The sequence below is a fragment of the Tachypleus tridentatus genome, chromosome 10 (assembly GCF_004210375.1).
Source record: "Tachypleus tridentatus isolate NWPU-2018 chromosome 10, ASM421037v1, whole genome shotgun sequence".
NCBI classification, from domain to species: Eukaryota; Metazoa; Arthropoda; class Merostomata; order Xiphosura; family Limulidae; genus Tachypleus; species Tachypleus tridentatus.
In genome coordinates this window covers 33,686,553-33,711,482 of record NC_134834.1, presented here as the reverse complement: position 1 = coordinate 33,711,482, position 24,930 = coordinate 33,686,553, and the positions used below count along the sequence as shown (strand labels likewise).

At 33.0% G+C, this 24,930-nt stretch overlaps 1 protein-coding gene across 1 annotated transcript in view; it reads left to right on the top strand.

Annotated features, from left to right (window-relative positions):
• The window catches only part of LOC143228332 (QRFP-like peptide receptor), a 29,640-nt gene extending 5,311 nt beyond the window's left edge, over positions 1 to 24,329 (top strand). Inside the window, exons 2-5 of the mRNA XM_076459601.1 lie at positions 13,117 to 13,304; positions 20,096 to 20,353; positions 21,992 to 22,102; positions 24,264 to 24,329. Of these exons, the coding sequence (XP_076315716.1) occupies positions 13,117 to 13,304; positions 20,096 to 20,353; positions 21,992 to 22,102; positions 24,264 to 24,329 (623 nt within the window). The remainder of the gene's footprint in view (positions 1 to 13,116; positions 13,305 to 20,095; positions 20,354 to 21,991; positions 22,103 to 24,263) is intronic.
• Positions 24,330 to 24,930: the final 601 nt, after the last annotated feature.

Sequence of the window (24,930 nt, the reverse complement as noted above, 5' to 3'; positions counted from 1 at the left end):
ATTCAAAGCAAACAAACATACAATGTATTATGTAACTTCTACGTTTTCATCAATATTAGTTTTACCTGATGTAGCTTTGTTAATCTTTGCACTTTTTTATCTTACAATGCTCACTTCGGGTTTGAATTTAATTATTTCATAAGGAAATAGACAGCAATTACTGTTTTGAAATAATTGAACTACTACGTTAATTTTCAAATCCGTCCTAGGATGATGAAACATCCCAAATAAGGGTAAACTGTTTATTCCTTATTTTAATAATTCACAATATTTGTTTTTTGTTTGCTTTTTGAATTTCGCGTAAAACTACACGAGGGACAACTGCGCTAGCCGTCTATAATTTAGCAGTGTAAAACTATAAGGAGGGAAGTCAGTCACTACCGCCAACTCTTAGGTTCCTCTTTTATCAACGAATAGTGGGATTGACCGTCACTTATAACGCCCCCAGGGCTGAAAGGACGAGCATGTTTGGTGCGATGAGGATTCGAACCCGCGACCCTCAGATTACGAGTCGAACGCCTTAATCTACTTCTCCATGCCGGGTCCCAGAAAAAAGAAAATACAGACACGTGCTGAGACAGATACACAGAGCTGAATGAATTACTTAATGTCAGTTGATATCACTCTGTATATAAAAAGTGCTATTGTGCGGCCTAAGGGTTAGCGTATCAGAGTGTGGAGCACAATTTCCATAGTTGTTGTTTCAGTATCGCCGAACAATAATGCCTTTTCGTACATTGTTGCCATGGGTAGTTTACAAATGAGTCGAGCGTCCTAACCACCTGGCCATGCCAGGCCAGTTCACAGTGATTTGCACTATAAAGTGATTTGGTCTGTTTTGAATTTCACATGAAGCTAAACGAGAGCTATTTGCACTAGGTATTCCGAATTTAGCAATAAAAGACTAAAGGAATGGCAGCCAATTATAATCACACACAGCCAACTCTAAGCTACTCTTTTACAAACGAATAGAGGGATTTACCTTTTGTTTGTAACTTCTTCATGGCTGTAAGAGCAATAATGTTTGATGAGACAGGTTTTGTAACCCACGTTCGTCAGATTGCAAGGTATGGCCTCTTTGGAGTGTAAAAATGAGTAAAATATTGAATGAGAAAAGATTCAAAAATGTATTCTTGCTTAAACATTTTATCTATGTTAATATTTTACTTTGTTTGATATATCAAAAAAGGCTTATAAATAAAGGTTTGACTATGTTTTTCGCCTACTGGTTTAATTAAATTGTGATTTTCTTTATTTGAGTTTTTATGATAAATTGGGACTTTTATATGATTATGCTTCTCAAGGTATGAAGAAACACACAAGCTCCGAAAATGTACAACAGTGTAAGAATATAATTTAATGTCTATGCGTAATCTAGAGAGACACATCAGAATGAGCACTGAAAATTAATCCCTTACACTGAAGGATTAAAGTTTCTAAAATAACAGCTATTCGCATTCAAGACGTTGATTTTAAATTTGAATGTAAAATAATCTGTAGATTTTATCTAAGTTGTATCTGTTATGTGCCAGTTCACAATTTGTAGTTAACAACTCCCGAAAAGATCTGTTTTGAAATCCATACTGAAGACGTTGAGAATAATAAGATATGCTTATTACGTGATATAAGAAGGCTGAAAACGTCATTGCCTTATGGTTTAGTTCACATACAGCTTGAGAATTTTATAAAACGATTTAATAATTTCTTCCACTTTTATTTTATTAATGCACTAATCAAAAGAGCATGGAAAAATAAATACAGTTTAAGAAGTATAGTTTATAGAATTAATTACCCACATTTGAAGGTAAATTACAATTTGACTAACATCACCAGCAGTTTTACTGTTTCTTATAAAAATACAAAATTGAGTTAGGAAGTCGAATATGAATTTATACATGTAATAAATGTTTTTTCCCTAAAATATTTCATGTTAATATCGCAGAAAGATCAAATCATATTTCAACACTAGGCCCAAAATTAATTAATAAATACTTCAAATATATTTTCCATGCCTCAATACATTTAAAAAAATTATTAAAGTTTGTCTAGACTCCTCGCTTGTACAACAGTAAGTCTACGAATTTACAACGATAAAATCAGGCGTTCGATTTCCCTAGGTGGGCACAGGATATAACCCGATGAGGCTTTCCTTTTAGAAAACACACACACACACATGTTTATGTAATTCCATTTACCAAGGGCTTAACAGACAGAAACAAGAACTACACCACACGAAGAAGAGAAAAAAAGAAGAAGATGGGGATTATAATACATGTGTGCATGAATTAATTACAAATACATAATTTTATAAATGCTCATTAGACTTTTGTTGAGCAAAATGTATTTAGGATTAACGTATACAAAAGCTATAATAGCAAAAATAAAACAAACTATAGTAGAATTATACCTTAACACCTGGATCGAAACGTCATCATTTTATTTATTTTCATTCCATACCTATTAAACAATAGTTCTCGCCAAAAATTTTTGAAATTAATACACATATAAACCTTCTAAATAATTCAGAAAAATGAACTTGTTTTATCAAGTTATGTTGGGCTTATAGTTATTCAGTGCAGCTTTTAACTGCTGTTGATTCAAGAGTTTGGATATTGCCGTATCAAGTAGATTTTCTCTGTTGTTACATGCATAAAACACTGAGTAATCAAATCGATAGAACTGTTGTCAAGCTGTTTAGAAATTAAATTTACAAATTTCTGAAGGAGCGTAAATTTATTTGGAAGTAGGAACGCCGTTTAGATCAATAAATAAATTCGACGATAACTCTAATTCTGAGTTAGTTGATGGTTAAATGAATGCTTCGCTAAGATAGTGTGAATAAATTAATATATAAATCTATTAGCTTCTCTATATCCAATAACAATAATAATATCTTCCTTATAATTATAATTGTTGGGCAGAGAAAAGCAATTATATCTGTATTTGTATATATTAATAATTGTAACAACTGTCAACCAAATGTATAAAGAGAAATTGTAGTAGGCTTTAATCAGTGATGACGAGAAACCCACTTGTTGAGAAATTTATATGCAAAAACGGCTCGTTTGGGCTGAGAAAACACTTTACATAGAAGAGCGAACAACGTTTCGACCTTCTTCGGTCATCGTCAGGTTCACAAAGAAAGAGGTAACTGACCGGAAGCTGACCACATGTTTGAAAGGGGTTGTGTAACTGTGTGTCGAAATGTAGAGGGCGGTATTAGATGTTTGAATATATAATTTTATTTATTATATTAATATAGGTATAAAGGCATTCCTTTATATTGGTTTATTTTGGGTTTAAGTTGTTGTATAAGTAAGGCTTCTTTAATTTTACGTTTGTTTATGTTTGTTTCTTTATTTAGTATTTGAGTGTTTTCTATGGTTATGTTGTGTTTATTTGACTTGCAGTGTTCGAAAACGTGTGAAGGTGACTTTTATGTTCTTTGAATCTGGTTTCCATTTTCTACTTGTTTCTCAATATAGAAGTCGTGGCAGTTTTCACATTGTATTTTATAAATAATGTTGGTGTGGTGTTTGTCAGTGTAGTTTTACATAGTATAGACCTCAGTTTTGTGCCGGTTTTGAATAAATTTGGTATTAATTGGAATGTCATATTTTGTTACTAATTTTGCCAAATGTTGGTTATTTGTTTGCTGATGTCGGGAATATATGGTATACAGCAGTATATGGTTTCGTGGTTTTTTTGATTCGTGAGCTGTATTTACTTTAGTTGGTTGATTTTGCTTTTGTCTAGGTGTGTGCGTATAATGTTTTCTACGGTTTGTGGAGGAAACTTATTGATGTTGGTGAAGTATTGTTTTATTTTGTCTAATTCATCGTTAATTTTATCTGGTGAGCATAGTTTTATGGCTGTGTTTATTTGGTTTCTTAGTATGTTGAGTTTTGTTTTGTTTCATGTGCTGAGTCCCAAGGAATGTATAGTCCAGTATGGGTGATTTTTCGGTGGATTTCTGTTTGAAATTGTGTATCAGTTCTTGTAATTTTGAGGTTAAGAAATGATATTTGATTGTTTTCTTCCTGTTCACATGTGAAGTTGATGTTGGGATGTATAGAGTTAATGTGATTGAAAAAATTAAGTATGTGTTCTGTAGATTTGAATCCCGCAACCGTGTCATCTACATATCTATACCAGTATAGTGGTGGATGTAATGCTGTGTTAATTGCTTGTGTTTCAACTTGTGTCATAAAATATTGGCTAGAACTGGTGATACTGGGTTGCCCATGCTTAGGCCGTTTGTTTGTATATAGTTTTGGTTGTTGAACATGAAGTTTGTCTTTATCGTGGTGAATTCTATGAGGGTTGCTAACTGGTTACTGGGAATTTCTGTAGTTGGGTTAGGGTCTCGGATATAGAGTTCTAAGGCTATCTTGCAGGCTTCAGTGGTTGGAACTTCTGTAAAGAGGGATATAACATCGAAACTGGCCATTAAGGCTTTATGATTAAGTTGATTTAGATTAGACTTGAAATTAAAAGAGTCTTTGATAAATGAGCTGGCTGATGTTACATATTTGGAGAATGCCCATGCTATGTATTTACCAAGGTTGTAATTAAACGATTCATATGTGGACATTATTGGTCGTAATGGACAATCTGGTTTATGAGGTTTGGGGATGCCGTATATTTGTGGTGTGCGTGAATCGGTTTTACGTAGGTAGGAATAAAGTGTTTGTGAAATTGTGTTGGCTTTTTTTCATTTGTAGTAGTAATTTGTTCAGTTGCGTCTCGTGTGTCTTTGTTGGATTTGTGTGTATTGGTTTAAATTTGTTCGTGTCTGATAGGATGTTATTCATTTTTTGGATGTATTCATTCGTGTTCATTATGACTATAGCGTTACCTTTATCTGCTTTTAGAATTTTTATGTTTTGTCTTGTTTTAGGTTTTTTATGCAATTAATGTCTATTTTGTAAGGTTGTTTTCAGTTTTCTGTTTTTGAAATTATGTTGATGGTTTTGTGAGAAAATTCTTTGAAAAAATCGTTTAAGATGTTGTTTTAGGTGTTTCTGGAAAATATAAATTTGTAATTTTACCTGGGAAGGTTGGCTGTTGGATGTCAATAAAATTATCTAAGTTGTCTTCTTTCTGTTGGTTGTTTTGGTTGTTTCCTTGTTTTTTGTTCTCTGTAGAAAGTATCACAAGTCTCCTGGCTAGGTCTTCTAAACATGTTTTGATTTCTATGGTTGGAATGTACCTAGGTGCTATAGCGAAGTTGAGTCCTTTGTTAAGTAGATGTATCTCGTCTGTGTTTAATTGACGGTCGGATCTGTTAATTATGAGGTTAGTCAATGGTTTGTCGTTTTGGTGTCTTTTCTGTTGTTTGCATCTTAGTTTTTCTAGTTTTTTGTTGTGGCAGATCTTTTTGTCTCTGTCGTTTTTAGTATTGATTTGGTTTATGTTTCGTTGTATAAGTCCGTAAATCTCTGGTTTAATGCAGCATGCCAGTTGATGGTCTAGATTCATTTTTTGTTTTTGTAAGTCATGTAGTTCTTTGTATTTTGTGCTCAACATGGCTTTCAGTAGTTTTTTCTGTAAATTTTGGATAATGTTTGTGTATGTATTAAAATTTTTTGAAAGTTTTACCTTTACAAAATTAGGGGTTAGTTGTTCTTTTCTACATTGTTGAATAAAATAAATGTCATTTCTTCTATTAATAATTCGTTGGTTTAAATTCCTTAGTTTCTTAACGATCGTGTGAGCGTGTACTGTTAATAGTGGTGTACGGTATGCTAGTTCAGACATAATGGTAACAGGTAACAGGTAAGTACAAATACACTGAGAAAACACAAAACTTACACTTCTCGTACAGTCGCCGCGATGAAACAATAATCAGTGATGACGAGAAACCCACTTGTTGAGAAATTTATATGCAAAAACGGCTCGTTTGGGCTGAGAAAACACTTTACATAGAAGAGCGAACAACGTTTCGACCTTCTTCGGTCATCGTCAGGTTCACAAAGAAAGAGGTAACTGACCGGAAGCTGACCACATGTTTGAAAGGGGTTGTGTAACTGTGTGTCGAAATGTAGAGGGCGGTATTAGATGTTTGAATATATAATTTTATTTATTATATTAATATAGGTATAAAGGCGTTCCTTTATATTGGTTTATTTCTATACTGGTATAGATATGTAGATGACACGGTTGCGGGATTCAAATCTACAGAACACATACTTAATTTTTTCAATCACATTAACTCTATACATCCCAACATCAACTTCACATGTGAACAGGAAGAAAACAATCAAATATCATTTCTTAACCTCAAAATTACAAGAACTGATACACAATTTCAAACAGAAATCCACCGAAAAATCACCCATACTGGACTATACATTCCTTGGGACTCAGCACATGAAACAAAACAAAAACTCAACATACTAAGAAACCAAATAAACACAGCCATAAAACTATGCTCACCAGATAAAATTAACGATGAATTAGACAAAATAAAACAATACTTCACCAACATCAATAAGTTTCCTCCACAAACCGTAGAAAACATTATACGCACACACCTAGACAAAAAGCAAAATCAACCAACTAAAGTAAATACAGCTCACGAATCAAAAAACCACGAAACCATATACTGCTGTATACCATATATTCCCGACATCAGCAAACAAATAACCAACATTTGGCAAAAATTAGTAACAAAATATGACATTCCAATTAATACCAAATTTATTCAAAACCCGGCACAAAACTGAGGTCTATACTATGTAAAACTACACTGACAAACACCACACCAACATTATTTATAAAATACAATGTGAAAACTGCCACGACTTCTATATTGAGAAACAAGTAGAAAATGGAAACCAGATTCAAAGAACATAAAAAGTCACCTTCACACGTTTTCGAACACTGCAAGTCAAATAAACACAACATAACCATAGAAAACACTCAAATACTAAATAAAGAAACAAACATAAACAAACGTAAAATTAAAGAAGCCTTACTTATACAACAACTTAAACCCAAAATAAACCAATATAAAGGAACGCCTTTATACCTATATTAATATAATAAATAAAATTATATATTCAAACATCTAATACCGCCCTCTACATTTCGACACACAGTTACACAACCCCTTTCAAACATGTGGTCAGCTTCCGGTCAGTTACCTCTTTCTTTGTGAACCTGACGATGACCGAAGAAGGTCGAAACGTTGTTCGCTCTTCTATGTAAAGTGTTTTCTCAGCCCAAACGAGCCGTTTTTGCATATAAATGTAGTAGGCTTTGTAATCATTAATATGGTTAGCAGCGTATACAATCCCCTTAGTTACTGTTCTGCTGTCCTAGATACTAATTACTAGATACTTGATGAACCAAGTTTCGGTTGCCAATCAGCTTCTGTCTTCAGGGATGTCCAGAAGAGGATCGTGTTTGTGTGGAGGTCAGAATTCTGTCTATGTTTTCTCGAGAGTTGATGTGCTATCCATATATTTCAGACGTCAGAAATAATGTAATCGTATATATATATATACATGTATGAACATTTTAATAGATTAAAATGAAAGAAAGAAACGTCCCTCCTAGGATTTTGCAAAATAATAATATATATTGCCAACTAAAACATGAAATAAGATAACACATCTGAATCTTAGCATATTAATGATAGCAATATAATTCATCATTTTGCAAGAGCATTCTGTTTATTAATACAGTTTAGTTACATTACACAGTTCTGTTGAAATTGTTTATAATAGTAGAAAGACTTTATATTCCAGAGATGTATGTTTTAACAACGAACTGATACCATATTATTTATTGGTAAAAAACAAACATCAGTGGTCGATACAATAAATATATGTTTTATGGCTTTCTACTGCTACACTATTTATTCATAGGTTATATTAAATCATTCACGAAATACGTCATGTGTTGGTTAACAAAAGGTTACTTTTACTGTTATTACTTATCCTGGGAAATATTTCATCTAGGGAAGAATTGAGCAATCCATTCAAAAACTTTCATTTAATTTAGAAATACTAATAACTACCTTGGATTTTTTAAAGTTATTAATTAAATGCATGCTTAGTACATCTGCGTTCAATGCAGGCCTGTGTGTATGTTTAATGGACTTAGTGCAAATCTACACAAGGTCTATTTGCGCTCGGCATTCATAATAATGAAATGATAGACTAGAGGACAGGTTGCTTTAATTCCACAAATCGACAGCTATTGGGCTACTCTTTTCAGATCGAATAGTAGGAGTTAATCGTCACCTTTATAAACTACCCATGACAACAATGTACGAATAGCCATTTAGTGTTAGGCGATACTGAAACAGAAACTGAGGAAATTGTGCTCCACACTCCGGTACGCTAACCCTTGAGCCGCACGATAACAACTTTTATATACAGAGTGATATTAACTGACATTAAGTAATTCATTCAGCTCTGTGTATCTGTCTCAGCGCGTGTCTATATTTTCTTTTGTCTGGGGCCCGGCACGGTCAGGTGGGTTAAGGCGTTCGAATGGTAATCTGAGGGTCGCGGGTTCGAATCCTCGTCGCACCAAACATGCTCGCCCTTTCAGCCGTGGGAGCGTTATAATGTGACGGTAAATCTCATTATTCGTTGGTAAAAAGAGTAGCTCAACAGTTGGCGGTGGATGGTGATGACCAGCTGCTTTTCCTCTGGTCTGACACTGTTATATTAGGGACAGCTAGAGCAGATAGTCCTTGTATAGCTTTGCGCGAAATTCAAAACAAACAAAACAAACTTTTGTCTGGTATTCCATACAAGGTACGGAACCATTTTCTTAATGTTATTGGATGAAATAGTAATATTCTGTGATTTTTTTTAGGTATACAATAATTAAATAAATCACAATAAACATCTGCTTTCGTAAATTACATAATCCTGACATGGTTTGTTTGTTTTTTGGATTTCGCACGAGGCTACACGAGGGCTATCTGCGTTATCCGTCCCAAATTTAGCAGTGTAAGAATATAGAAAAGACAGCTAGTTATCACCATCCATTGCCAACTCTTGGGCTACTCTTTTACCAACGAATAGTGGGAGTGACCGTCACATTATAACGCTCCCACAGCTGAAAGGGCAAGCATGTTTCATGTGACGGGAATTCAAACCCGCGACTCTCAAATTACGAGTCGAGAACATTAATCTCCTGGCCATGCCAGGCCTCCTAACATGGAGATGACATATTTGAAATGATCATCAATATTCATTTTCCCTGTATATATCAACAAAGAAAAATAGGGAACTGATAATATTGGTTATGATAATTAACGTCGATATTTACTTACAGAATTGATTACTGTTGGGAAATCATTTCAAGGTATTTACAGTGACATGTCTGCGGACTTATACTGCCGAGCTCTTAAGATGGGTAGAATGTAAGTTTGTTTGGTTTGTATTTAAGCAAGTTTGTTTTGAATTTCAAGCAAAACTACACGAAGCTTATCCGTGCTAGCCGTCACTAATTTAGCAGACACGAGGAAAAGAGGATGGTCATTACCATCCATCCACCACCAACTCTTGAGCTGCTAGTTTACCAACGAATAGAGAAATGGATTTACTGTCACATTATAACGCCCTCACAGCTGAAAGGACAAAGATGTTTGGTGGCGTCGAGATTCGAACTCGTAACCAGCTGATTGCGAGCGAAGCGCCCTACTCACCCGACCATGAGTTTTGAACAAAGAGATGAGGTTAAAAATGCTTTCTGATATACACGTATTTTTTTCTAAAATGCAAATAACTAAATCAATATTTCTTCAAATTTCTTATTCTTTAGCTTCTCAGTGGATCAGTGCTATGTGTGGGTGGGTGGGTGTTTCTAATAACTCTAGAAATTGGATTTCAATACTAGCTGTATATATAGCACAATATATAGCTTTATACTTTAACATAACTAAAAAATATTTTTGTTGTACCAACCGCAGTGAAATAAATTCAAAAGTCACCTTATAGATGTTGAACTTATGTATTAACAGTCTTAGAAGTTTGCACTGAGCAATCTGTCTGTCTACTTCTCTGAGCTTTACCAGTCAAGCCCCTAATAATTTAACACTAAAACCTTAACACTTATTTGTTATTGTTTAGAAACAGAGGATGCAAAATATATTCCTCCCACAGACCGTTTTAAAGTTATCTTCAAAATGTGCAACGTTACGTTACATAACAGTAAATTACGAGTAACTTCCATACCTTTTCCATAAGAATGATATCAGTCATATATCTACTTAAACTACGGACAATTTTAAAGACAATAATTTGAATTTACAACATTTTAGCTATGACAAAAGAAAAGCTGCGTTATAAAGTAATGCCTATGACCCATTGAGATCATTGCATAGAGGTAATGTAGTTATAACTTCGTCATGGAATCTGAAATGAGAAGTTTTCAGCATATGCATGCAAACAAATAGTTTCAGAAGTTTCTGTGCATCTTTATAATTAATTACAATTTGCATAAACAGCCAGGGCAGCCTTGTACCTGTACTTCCTGTCTTAATGCAGAACAGTGTTGATAAAATACGGAATTTTGTTACTGAAAGAACTGTTTGCACGACATATTTAGCGTCTGAAAACACATTACAAAATACGACTTGGAATCATTACTTCAGTGCATAGTGTCAACCTTATCACTCTCTTTCTTTTCGGGTAAAGATGTGTTTTATTCCTAGAAATTTTCTCACAAAATACACACCAACTTTATTAATAATGTTTTGTTACACTTAGTCTAATATTTTTAGTGTATGTGAGCATTTAATGTATTATTTGTATATTTTGTTTAACCCTAATAATTTTCTGACGAGGTGCGTTTAGATCCATTCGGATTTTTTGAACACACTTTTCCGCGTTATTTAACACCAAGTTGCTTATATGTTCATTATCTCCTTGATTACAAGGTCCATAATAAGATATAAGTCACGCAAAATAATATTAATAAATATAACTTAAATCCTAGAAATAATTCAACTAAATTATGCTGTGGTCCCCAGTGTATTTTTATAGAGAAAAATATATGATTTCGCCTATTATTTTGACCAGTACTTTACTTCTAATGAACGGTATAAAAACGAGTTGATCATCTGAGAGTTTTATCACAGAATATTTCATTTAAATGTTGAAACTTCAGTGTATTTTCTTTGCATAATGATTTCAATTAATGATAGTTTGTATTACCGTTGTTATAAAATTATTCGTCTTCTGTACTCTAAAAGGACTATTTCCACCTAACGCACTATTTTTTTATTCTCATATGATATATTTTATCATAAGAATAATTTTATCATTATCAGCTGTTTGTTTGTAGTTTCTGCCATGCTACTTAGCTTATTTAAAGAATTAAAATATTATAAACTATTGTTTTAAATACACTTAACGATTTAAAAAAATACTTTATTAAATATTAGTAACGAATTTGTTACTAAAATACAATTTCTTAACTACTTTCCTATCCCTTAAGGTTTACTTTTTCATTTAATTCACTTTATTTTTTTTATAAATTATAACTGTACATAAATAATACTGATAATCCTCGAGACAGAATTGACTTTAGTAAAAGAAAATACGCAGCGTATTTGATAGAATACAGATTATTAACAGAATATCTGAAATCGAATTATTATTGTCTGCAGTCGTTCTTTAAGGGTTGCCATGACATCTGAAACTGGCAGAACGTGCCTATGTTAGCTTTTTCTAAATACTTAAACATCGCCATCTGCCGTTAAACCTGTATACAACTAAGGCTTACCCCAGGTCTCACTTGAGGTCGTGAGCTAATTGTGTTGAGCCTACCGACGTAAACTCTTCTACACAAATATATTAATAAAATAAAGGAGAAAACTAATAACAAATAAGTAAATTACACTTTATTATTCGTCTCACTTTTAAGACGAATGGTTTATTTTAGTTAAGTAAAACATCACTTAATAAATTAATAAATTGTTCAATTATGGTTAATTCTGGATGTAAAATACGTAACAGAAGAATCTGACTTTAAAAGAGCGTTATAGCTTTTGTGCCATAACGTGATAGAGTGGTTAAACACAGCCTCAAATATAAAAGCGAAAAATATTTATTATTTTTGAAGTTGTAACAATCTGGATCATATGTTAAATATTTCACGATCCTTTACTTCAATGTTTCCATAAAAAGTGATAAGAAAATTATATCGTATTTTTTTAACACACGAACTTTAAGTACGTAATAGTTTCATTAGTTTATCTCATTATCCAAAGGAAAAAACAAAAAAAAACAACAAATTCTTAAAAGACAAGCTGAAGCTGTTTAGTTTTTTCTTGATAAAATAGGTGTGCACTAAAATCTTTTTATTTTGAGAAATTGTCAAATATACGTGTTTCGAATAAAGTACTAGTAACTGTGTTTTATATCTATGAAAAATCTAATAAATCTATCTGATGAAGTTCGTAATCTCGAGCTCTTGAACAGAAGAAAGGCAGCCAGTCAATAACACTTTACAATCCATTATCTACACTAAGGAATTGAGTGCCTCTCTTTTAATACATCCACAACATCAAGTGCTTGGAATATTTTGGGATATCTCTCGAATTTGAACTACCTCACTAGCTTCAAAACTAAAAGCTATATCCCAGGGACAGCCCTTCGTCATCATTTAAATAAAATTCATATTTTTTTCCTGATATTAAAACGTTAATACAAGTTCACGTTGTGGTTAAGGGGTCATACAATGATTACTGAGAGGCGAAATTGATCCACGAATTTAAATGCTGGATTATTAAAGCGTATCAAACAAGAAATATACTTGAATAAAGACCGCCAGAGAATTTTAAATCAGTATATTAAACTATCTAATCATTATTAATTATATCTTATTTAAATCTTATATTTTTATTAATTTGTTATATTTCAAGGTTCTAATACAGGCTACACGCATTAGTAATAATCATTCTGTTTTCTGTGTGTTTTTTTTCTATTCTGTAGATGTCCTTATTCTCTGTCGTTTGGTTTTGGTATAACGCAAATAGAGTTGTGTAAAAAAACAGAGGAATGAATCTAACAATTAACCAAATATTCATGTTTACACTAGCTATTCATATGCACTTTGAATTTTGTTTTGTGTGTTTCCCATTAGTGACATGCCTGACAAGCAGTGTTCTCTCTCTATCGGCCATTGCGTGTGACCGCTTCGTCGCCATCATGTTCCCACTACACGCGCGAATCACTAAGCGACGGACTGGATTAGTCATAACCAGTATTTGGTGTATATCTTTGATGGTTTCGATCCCATTTCTAATCTATAGGCGGTTCTATTCCCTACAGGTAAGACTTCGAACATTTAATAGGTCAATATAAATACATTATTGCATCATACCGTCGACAATGATTGTATATTTGTGTCACCGTAAATAACTAATAAATACACTGGAATAAATTTTATTAAGAAAATACACTAACAAATAACTTTTACTAGAGTTCAATTACGTGTGTGAAATATATTTTGGTGGATAAACCCAAGTGCTGTTTGTGAGGTACAAACTTGTCGTATAAGATATTTGACATTTAAAACTATAATATGATTTTCTTAACTCCCGTTACGTTTGATATTCATCACCCCAACAAAATTACTTATACTTTCGTTTCGTATTCATCTCTACAACAAAATTTCGTTGACTTTAGTCACATTGCATGGTTCTCCTGACAATAAACTTTCCTTGTGTATATTAACATAACTATTTTCGTGTTTGGTATTTGTTATCACAAGATTTACTTTATTATAGTTGTTTTAAGATATTGATCTTTGCAAAGCGATTGTTATGTTTCAAACTCATCAGCACCTCAGTAGCACAGCGTCTGCACACTTGAAACGCTAGAAACGCTCACGTTGGGCAGAGCAAAGATAGCCCATTGTGCTTAATTTCAAACTTAGAAAAAAAACTGACAATCGTTTTTCTGGATAATTGGAAATAATATTTTCTAACTTAAACTAGCTGAACTAACCTAACCTAATCTCGTTACGAATAATATTCATTATCAGAAAGAACAACAATAATTTTAGAATCGTTATGCTTGAACTTCATCACTAAAATCAGATTGAACATGTATCTCTACAATAAAATTTCCTTTACTCTGGTTATGTTTGATATTCCACACCAGAAAAAAGAAATGTTAATTTTCCTTAACTATCGTAATGCCTGACCTTCATCACAACTAACATTATCCTTGACTATCGTTACGTTGAATACCTGACTCTAGAATAAAATTTCAGTGACTAACAATATGTTTGATATTCATTTCCACAAGACTTCTTTGCTATCGTTATGTTTGGTATGTGTCACGACAACGAGTTTACCATGATTATAGTAATGTCTGATATTTATCACGACAACAAATGTTTCTTTACAGTTGTGTTATTGGATACGTAATTTCCTTGACTATTATATTATTATATTTGACATTTATCATAACAATAAGATTTTCACGACTGTCATTGTGTGTGATATTCATCACCACAATCAGATATCCTTGTGTGTTGTTTTGTTTGATATTCATCATCACAATCAGATATCCTTGTGTGTTGTTTTGTTTGATATTCATCATCATAAAAAGTTTTTTCTTGAATATCGTTTTGTTTGATATTGATAAAAGCAACAATATTTCTTTTACTATGACTATTGTTATATTGTATACTTGTCTTGACAACAAAATACTTTGGGTTTCATTTTGGGTTATTTAACTTCACAATAACTATAGTTATGTTTGATTCCTATCCTCAGAACTAACTTTCCTTGACTATCTTTGACTGTATTCAGTACTTATCCCTGCAAAATAAACTACTGTTTTAATAATTATAATTTTTGTAAACTATGAAGTTGACTGCTGGGAGCGTTTATGCCACATAAATTATTTATTCAGCGTTTAAATTAAATATGATACTAGCTTATGTTTTATCAGAGTACAATCGAAGTATGTTGATACAGATTTAGTATTACACGATTTAATGTTCATGTGACACATGCAGTCTGTTGAGGGCTCATTTCAAACTTCTAGTTGTTTGTCCAGAAAAGTTTAATGCACCGAAAAAAGAGAAATACTAGAAAATATTACTGTACAAACAAATGCTGTTACAAATCAATATTGTTTCCTGTATAATGTACTTAGATTTTGCTACTCTGAGTATAGGAAGAAACGCAAGCACGTACATTGCATTTTTTTTTCAATGACTCTCAAAACGTTTTTTAAAAAAATGAAACACAACACATCAAAAAGTCGAGTTGTAATGAGTGTGAAACTCAAACATGTGTAGTTTCTAGGATATATATTTAAACTATACGCCACATTAGGGACACGAACATGTTTAACAAGTAGCTTTATTAACTCCTAGGCCCGGCATGGCCAGTTGGGTTAAGGCATTCGACTCGTAACCTGAGGGTCGCGGGTCCGAATCCCGGTCGCACATGCTCGCCCTTTCAGCCGTAGGAACGTTATAATGTGACAGTCAATCCCGCTATTCATTGGTAAAAATGTAGCCCAAGAGTTGGCGGTGGGTGGTAATGACTAGCTGCCTTACCTCTAGCCTTACACTGCAAAATTAGGGACGGCTAACGCAGATAGCCCTCGAGTAGCTTTGCACGAAAATTCAAAAACAAACAAACATTAACTGGTTAAACTGTGAGTAATGAAATACTTTATTCAAAATTAATATCTAAGGAACACTTTCTCTACATTTATAAAACTTTCCCATTGAAATCTATTTTAAGGGGTTTGTGAGTGTATAACTGTATATACGAAACGATCTTCTGGATTTCTTTAAAACATGTTCTTTTTAGTATAAACATCATTATAGAAATGGAACTCATAAAGAGCCAACTGTCACAAAGGACTGCCAGGAAGGTTCTTCATTCAACATTCATTAAATGTTTTTGTAACTTAGATCTATACATATTTGTATATAGCTACGAGATGTTTTAAAAAAATTGTAAACAGGGTCGAGAGAGGTTTGTTGTGTACGATATATATATAACAATTACAAAATTCTTCAGAAAAGCAGCGTTTTCGGTACCATTTTCCTGACTTTAAAATTGTTACTCAAACATTTACTCAAATCCTACGAAAACATACGGCGTGAGTTTAGGAACTAATTCTATGTTGTTTTTATATTTTTCGACGTGATCTACATAAAGTTAATTAATGTCTGAGGATTAAAATCTGTGTGCTATTCATATGCTTAAAAGTAATTAAATGCAACCATAACGATGCAAATGTCTGTGAGTTAAAAGAAGTAACATTTAATCAGTCCACTGCTGGTACAGCCGTAAGTCTACGGATTTACAACGCTAAAATCAGGGGCTTGATTCCCCTCGACGGATACAACAGAAAACCCGATGTGCCTTTTGCTGTAAGAAAACAAACACATGTGATAAAGTAAGTAGCGCACATGGTTTAAAAGTTTATACAATGAAATAACTAGGATTTTTTAAAAAAATTATCTTTAAAGTTGCAACAGTGTTAACAGTAAACATTTTCATTTGAATTAAAGATTAGTTTCAATAAATAACACCATTGCTTTATTTTTGACAATCACATGACCGATTAAAAATTCATTTGAATTTGCTGGTGATGTCAAAATGTTGAAAACTTCACTATTTGTGTTCTTAATACTTAGCTTAGAACCAGTTTTTCTCTAAATGAAACACAAGTACTATAGAAAATAGAACATTCTCAATGAAATAAATAAACTGTTTAATTAGAGTGTTTTATATAAGGGAATAATTTTACATATTAAAAGATTCAAGAACCTTGTAAAACAATTCACCCACCCTACAAAATTTCCACCTTTTGTTTACCGACGTCTGAGCATGCAATTGTGACAATTTCAAATGCGACTTCATATTTAGAATCTACACAACCCACTCCAAACTGAGAAAGCTAAACAAATTGAGATATTGTGTAAGAAAGTTATATTTTCAAAGATAATTAGGATATTATCAATTGCATAAATATTCAACCCTTTAGTTACCGCAGTTCTAAATAAGTTCAGGTGCAAATATTAGTTTTAAAACTCACAAAATTTGCGTAATGGTCTCCATCTGTGTTTAATCAAAATGGTTTAACTTGACTTCAGAAAAAATGTATCTGTTCAAGCCACAAATCACATAGCAATACGACAGACCAACCGTGAAGATCAAAGAGCATACCAAGCAAGTTAAGGATAAAGTTGTATAAAAGCACAGATTAGGGGAAGGTTACTAGAAAATGTCAAAAGTCACTAATTATTCCTTTGAGTACAGGAAAATGCACCATTAAGAAGTTTAATGTGCTTCATATCGCTAAATGTCTAACCCGATCAGGCTGCCATTCTAAACTAAGTAGCCTAACAAGCAGAAAACTGGTTAGAGATGCCACAGTGAAGTCAACAGTGACTTGGAACGATTTGTAAAGATTCATGTCTGAGATTGGAGTCAATGTTTAGACATCGACAATATTCCGGTTTCTATACAAATCTAGCCTGTAAAGGGAAACGACAAAAAAAGAAGCCAGTACTGAAAGAAATACATCATATTAAATCTCGTATGACGTTTGCGACAAAACATGTATTTGATAGTGTCAGGTGATTTTATGGGCAGAAGAAACAAAAAAATAGGAACTTTTTGGTCTAAATGCAAAACGTTACTTTTGGCGCAAACCAATCAAAGCAAGCACATCAACCAGTCAACACCATTCCATCTGTCAAGCATAATGTGGTAGCATTATGTCGTGGGGATGGTTTTCATCAAGAGAGATTGGGAAGTTTTTCAGGATTAATGGAAAGATGGATGATACACAGTACAGACGAATTCTAAAGGAAAACCTGCTTGAGTTAGTCAAGTATCTAAAATTGGATAAAAATTCACATTATCGTCAGTATAATGACCCGAAGCACAAAATCAAAGCTACACTGGAGTAGCTCCAAAAGAAAAAAAGTGAATATCCTGGGTTGGTCCAGTCAAATAACTGAGTTGAACCAATGGAAAATTTATGACGACACTTAAAGACTACATGCAGCCCATCAATAATTCCCAACGAAGTTTTCGGAATTGAAACAATTTTGCAAAGTTACTCCACCCCTTTCTGCAAAGTTGGTAGAAACCTACCAGAAAAAGACTTACAGCATTAATTACTGCCAAAGATTCTTCCACTAAGTACTAACTTAAAAGGCTGAATACTCATGCAATAAACAACTTTCAGTTTATACATTATTTTGTATGTATTACTGACATTCACACACAACAATATTAAATTTGATCATTAGAGTTTTGAATAAAAACAAGTTCATTAGAGAAAAATGATATTGGAATTACATTAAAATGCGACATTATTGGTGGGCGTGAATACTTTTAAAAGGCACTGTATCATATAACTATAAAAATATCAAGTGATATCATAAGTATACAATTTCCTAGTTCAATATTTTTCCTATAAATATTATTTACAAAATATGTATTTCACACAATATGTTAGATAACAGTTTGCTTATTAACTTCTTTAGGCTAATAGTTTTCTTCCTTTCAGTAATGCACGTTACATTACTAAATATACTAGGTAAAAGAAACACAACTAATGATGTATCTATTATATTTTTTGTAAAAATCCTTTGTTATGCACGTATCTTCGTAGGATTCTGTAGTGTTAGTAACTAGTACAGACAGTCAGAGTAAATAAAAAAAAACTATTACAAGAAAAAGAGTAAATATATTTAAAAACGAAATAAGCATTTTTTCAGCATCTATGATGCGAGTGTTCAAGACAACTCATTCCAGATATTTATGCCTAAATCCACTGTAATGTGAATAACGTGTTCAAAAGTGAAAAACGTTAGTGCATCACTTGAGCTTTTAATTGGAGCTCTAAATATAACCTGCTTAGGAACTCCAGAAGATTGGTTATTATATACGGACGGTGACAAATAAATAAATCATTCATTGCACCTGTGTGTGCTGAGAGTCAAAACTCTTTATACTTAGAATGTCAAAATTTAGATGAAGTATAATAGAAAACCGCCATGTTGGATTAATGTATCTTATCTATCCTTGTTAGATTAGAATAGGAAATCATTGTTTAACGGCAACCTGAGGAAGGCTCTGGATATTGCTATAATATTCCATTCATGATGAGTTATAATAGTGATAATTATTGCGTGGTTTTGTTTTATCATAGTTCTATTTGTTCCAGTACTAATTGTTAAGTTAGGCCTGTCACACTTTGACTCTTTAGATTTTGCTGCCAATAACGACAGAAGTCTGTTTTAATCTGTTTTAGTCTGCAAGAGAAATGTCACTTTCTTTCAGTTCACGAGCATAACAGTTAGTATCTGTGATTAATATTAAAGATGGGAATAATTCCTACTAAAATGAAATTGTAAAAGAAGGTTTGTTTTCTGAATTTCGTGCAAACCTACACAAGGGCTATCTACGCTAGCCGTTCCTAATTTAGCAGTGCAAAACTAGAGGGAAGGCAGCTAGTCATCAACACTCACCGCCAATTCTCGGGCTACTCTTTTGCCAACGAATAGCGGGATTGATCGTACATTATAGCGCCCCCACGGTGTGACGGGTATTCGAACCCGCAACCCTCGGATTACGAGTCGGGCACCTTAACTACCTGGTTATGCTGGGACGTCAAAGAAGATAGACAGTGACAATAAAAAACACTCCTCGCCTATCTATTTGACGTTTAATAGCTTCATTTATGATACTCTTTTAAATTATACGATTGCTTTACTTTAACTTACAGAATATATTTCAGATTTTCATTATACATAAATTTTTATGAATAGTTCGTGATAAGTTTCTTAACTTAGAAATGTGTATAAAAGCTATATTTATTAAATATTTCTACGAAAAGACAAAAGAGATGCAAATAATATATGCATTTCATAAGAGAAGAGCATTCCAAGGTCTTTTCCTTGGAATCAGACACGGATTATTAACGTGTCGTGCGTTAATAATAAGGCCGCAAATCTTATTTGAGTAGGATACTGATATTGCTAGATTATTTTTACTAAGCCTGCGTTACTCATACAAGTAACCCCGGAAAAATATATGTCAATATAATCTACTAACTTTCTCTTCCAGTGGAAGGACTTCCTGGAATCACACTGCGGTGAAAGTTGGCCCCGTAAATCCGAGTTCGATGCGGAACTTCAGTTGTGTGTGACTAGCTATCCTTCCAAACAGCTGTATTACACCTTTGTTACCATCACTCTATTCTTTCTACCTGTCGTCATAATGGCTTCTGCATATTTCTTGATCGTGTGGAAGCTTTGGATAAGCAAACTTCCTGGCGAGAGAAACTTGGCTAATATTAGTGTTCAACATCGAGCCAAGAAAAAGGTAATTTGTAGCACATTTTTCAAAGTACAGTAACTTTCTGATTTCCTATATTCAGTATTATTTGTTTTGTGTATACCTGTAAATATCTCTGACAATAATATCTTGATATTAAAGTCTCATTTATCGGATTAAAGCGCATCTGAAATACTATGTTCAAAATCTTAATGATCTCATGGTTACGTTTAAAGGCAGAATTCAGTGTGCATATTTGCGTATGAGTTATTTGGAAAATTATCAAATGGTAAAAAGGTGTCGTAGGGTCTGTTCGAAGATATGAGCTACTGGTAATATTATAGTATCTTTTATGCCTTTTACATTTTGCTCAACATACTATGGATCTTGATTTTAGATGTTACTGTCACTTCAAAAGGAGTATTTTGGACTGATTCTACAGTGACATGCTTAATTTATAACCTTAATGTATTTAGTTTTACAGTTAATTACAAATTAAATTAAATCAACAAGAAATTCCAACCTATTTGCTACGAAGTTTAAATGTTCTGCAGAAAATTATATAATTTATGCAACTTGCCAACTATTACTAGAGATGAAACTACGTACTAATATATAACTGAAGAATTGTTGATGAATTGAATTATATTTATTTTACATTACTGCCCGCGGGTTCCTTTCAAAGGTTAAAACGTTACTAAGAAATGTTTGAAAATATTCTTAGAAACTGATTTATTTTTTTAGTGTAATTGAAATCATAATTAGTTTAAGAACCATGATGATTGGTCATTAAAAGTTGTACAACGTGTCGTGCGTTAATAATAAGGCCGCAAATCTTATTTGAGTAGGATACTGATATTGCTAGATTATTTTACTAAGCCTGCGTTACTCATACAAGTAACCCCGGAAAAATATATGTCAGTATTTTTTTTCGGTTTGGATGTTCCATTTCCTAGTCATTCGTAGGTAATATTTTACTTCATAGGTTGTTGTTGGACAACAATAAGTTACTCTGACCACCACGGATATCGAAGCCCTGTTTTTAACGGTGAGAGTCCGCAGATATTTCACTGTGCCACTGAGAGAGGGGAGGCTATATTCAATTGCTTTACGACAAAATCAACTCTCATTCTCAGTGAAAATCAGAATAACTTAGAGATAAACATTAAAGACGGTAGCTCTATCACTGAAGCTTCAGAAAGTAACATACTTAATGTTAGATTAAAAAGAATAATTGTTTTATTGTCATGAAATCAACTTACATGATAACGTTTTATATAGAAGTTATATAGAATACTAGTTACCATGGGGTAAAGTAAAAGAATTATTACCATGCGGTGGAGCGTTAGAAATTAGACGTAGTTTTACTGTGGATATTTCTGTAAGAGCAAAAATAGCAGAATAAAAAGAAAGAGACAAACAATAATATTAAAAATCTAAAGATTTAATATTCTGCTGATAAAATAACATATTTTTAGATTTACTTTTCTCAAGTAATTACGATGTTTTCTATTAAATTAAAAATACGAATAGATGCAACAAAAATATTTATGTTTATATAGCAATTTTTTATTCTCCCCTTTTCTGACTCAACAATCTTCAAGAAGTACAGTAAACCAAGAGTGGAAAGAAATTCAGTAACAGCTGGGTTTTCCATAATTCATCTAGTTTCATTTCCCACCTCAGGTTATCAAGCTTGTTGCGGTAGTGTTGGTTGCCTTTGTTTGCTGTTGGATGCCTTTCCAGGTGATAGTTCTCTACTCTCAGTTTGGACACTCCAGTAGTACGAGCGGTGAGGTAAATAGCTTTTCTTATCGACATTTTGACTGTAATATTATGTAGCCACACGAGGCTCTTTATTTCTATCAATATTCGCAGTATGTACTGATTTCTCAGACACTCTGCTTTCTGTTGATAGTTTATGCTGTAGTGCCGTTTATCTATCTCAGTCGGGTGTTACTGGTTCGAATCCCCGTTATACCAAACATGTTCACCCTTTCAGCCATGGAGGCGTTATAATGTGACGTTCAATCCCACTATTTGTTGGTAAAAGATAGCCAAGGAGTTGTCAGTGGGTGGTTATGACTAATTGTCTTTACTCTAGTCTTACACTGCTAAATTGGAGATAGCTAATGCAGATAACCCTTGTGTGGCTTTGCGCGAAGCTTAAAACAAATATCCACCCGCTAGTAGAGCGATAAGTCTACGGATTTACAACGTTAAAATCAGGGGTTCGATTCCCCTCGGTGGGCTCAGCAGATAGCCCGATGTGGCTTTCCTATAAGAAATACAAAACAAATAATCAAATGTTTATCCACTTAACGTCAATAAATTTTATAAAAAGTAATGTCTATGTTTTTTATTTTTTTCTTAAGTTGAAAATATCGAGGGCACCAAACTGATTATTCATTATATTCTAATCGTTGTAGTTTTATTGTTTCCTTATTTACAGCTAATTACTTGGTTCAGGCAAACTTGACCTCATTAATGTATGACATTTTTTAAAATAATTTTACTTTTCTACATCACAATTTGTTATAGTAATATTCAGTTTTTGTCTGTCATGAAAATGCATACTGACCTTACTGTCTAAATGCGCATGCGCGCCTAATTTATTTCGGAGAATGAGTTTTAACCCCAAGGCTTAACAGTATGCTGTGATGAAATGTCAAAGAGACGCTTAATATAACAATTTAGTTCAAGCAATTTCATTGTATAAAACTTTCTAAATCTAATTTAGAATTTTATCAGGTTAAGCGTCTTTTGCATCTAGCTCAGTCTGTTACGGCTTATTCCGTGTTAATTAATTTTTTAATCTAAGTTAAAAAAAAAATTAAAAGATGACACCGAAACTGAACAGCTGGTTTGGTTTGTTTTGAATTTCGCGCAAAGCTACTCAAAAGCTATCTGCGCTAGCCGTCCCTAATTCAGCAGTGTAAGACTAGAGGGAAGACAACTAGTCATCATCACCCACCGCCAACTCTTTGGCTACTTTTTTACCAACGAATAGTGATATGGATTGACCGTCGCATTATAACGCCCCCACGGTTGAAAGGGCGAGCATGTTTGGGTTTGGTGTAGCAGGGATTCGAACCCGTGATCCTTGGATTGCGAGTCGAGTGCCTTAACCAGCTGGCCATGTTTGAAAAAACCAGTTTTTTGGTCATAATGCCCTCCAGTGTTCAATGTTATCCGAATATTTTAACATTTCTAAACATCATAAATTTTTTGACGTTGTTCCTCGTATTAGTGTATAAACGTAATTAATTGAAAAAAAATTATTGTAAATTCATGAATGGGTGAAAATAATACTCCGTATTCTGAGATTTTCTTAGATTTGGAACAAAAAGTGTTTTTTTTCCTGTCGCTCACATTATAAAATTTTTTTACTTGTGTTACAACTATTGTTTTACGTTTAGAAACATTTTTAAAGAGTCTGAAAATAATATTTTTGTGGATGTTTAATAATTTCTATAATAGCTTTTTAATGTTACGGAATATTTTTGACCCATCATATACGGAAAACATATGATTCTAATGATGTTGGTACGGTTAAGCGAATGAAACTCTATAAAACAGATGTTACTAAAACCTTTAGAATGACATTATATAACAAAAAAAACAACACAAAAAATATTGTGTCTTAGTGGTTAAAGTTTCAAATTGCGGAAAGAAAGGTTCAAGGTTCTTCATTATGCTATGTAATATGGTTTACAGTTTAAATAATGGGTGTTTCATCAAAGTTTAAATCAGTTTCATTTTTCACTTAAGACTAGCCGTATAAAAGCAAATCCTACTTACTGCCTTAACCCTGGTCAGTGGTTCTAAATTATAGGTGGCTGTGCGTGAATCTTACGGTTTCCAATATGGCCACTTAGCCCAAGTGTCGCCATTCATGATCAATAATAGTTCAGCAATATGGGTGATTTAAATTAGTTTTTTTTTTTTATTTTCTTAGCACAAGTTGAGACAAATACACACAAATAACGTATCACCGACAAAGAAAATTTGGGACTCTGAATAACGACACCTAAAAACAATGATCTGTAGTACGTGAATGTCAGAATGTGAGTGGTTGTACTCGATAAAAAATTTCAAATGCTAAATACAAATAGCAGACATACAACGCGCTCTTATTTCGATCAATCACTTGAGATTCAATATAAAAAAATGTTTAGTTGTTTTGTTAAGTAAAAGACAACACAATGGGCTATCTATTTTGAACCCACTAGTGGTAGATTATAGCAGGATTAAAGTTAGAATTCTTCAGATTTACCACTAAGTCACTGGAATGGGCAAGATTATACTTGAAGAAATAAAACTTAAAGGTTCGATCCACACTTTTACAATTTATTGTGGAACAAATTTTGTATACAGATGACCAGAGTTATTTGTGATTAATTTCAGGTTAATATAATAACAATGTTACTAATATATTGTTTATCTCATTGGATTTCGCCTTTAAAGTTTTTGAATTTAAACAATATAAGTAACATGCTTTAAAGCAGTTATTTAAATTTCAACCAGCGTTCATGTGCTACTATATACAATTCATAACATTCTTAATAGATAACTAGGATGAAAATATAGAAAGACACGTTTATCTTATCACGTCTTATAATTTT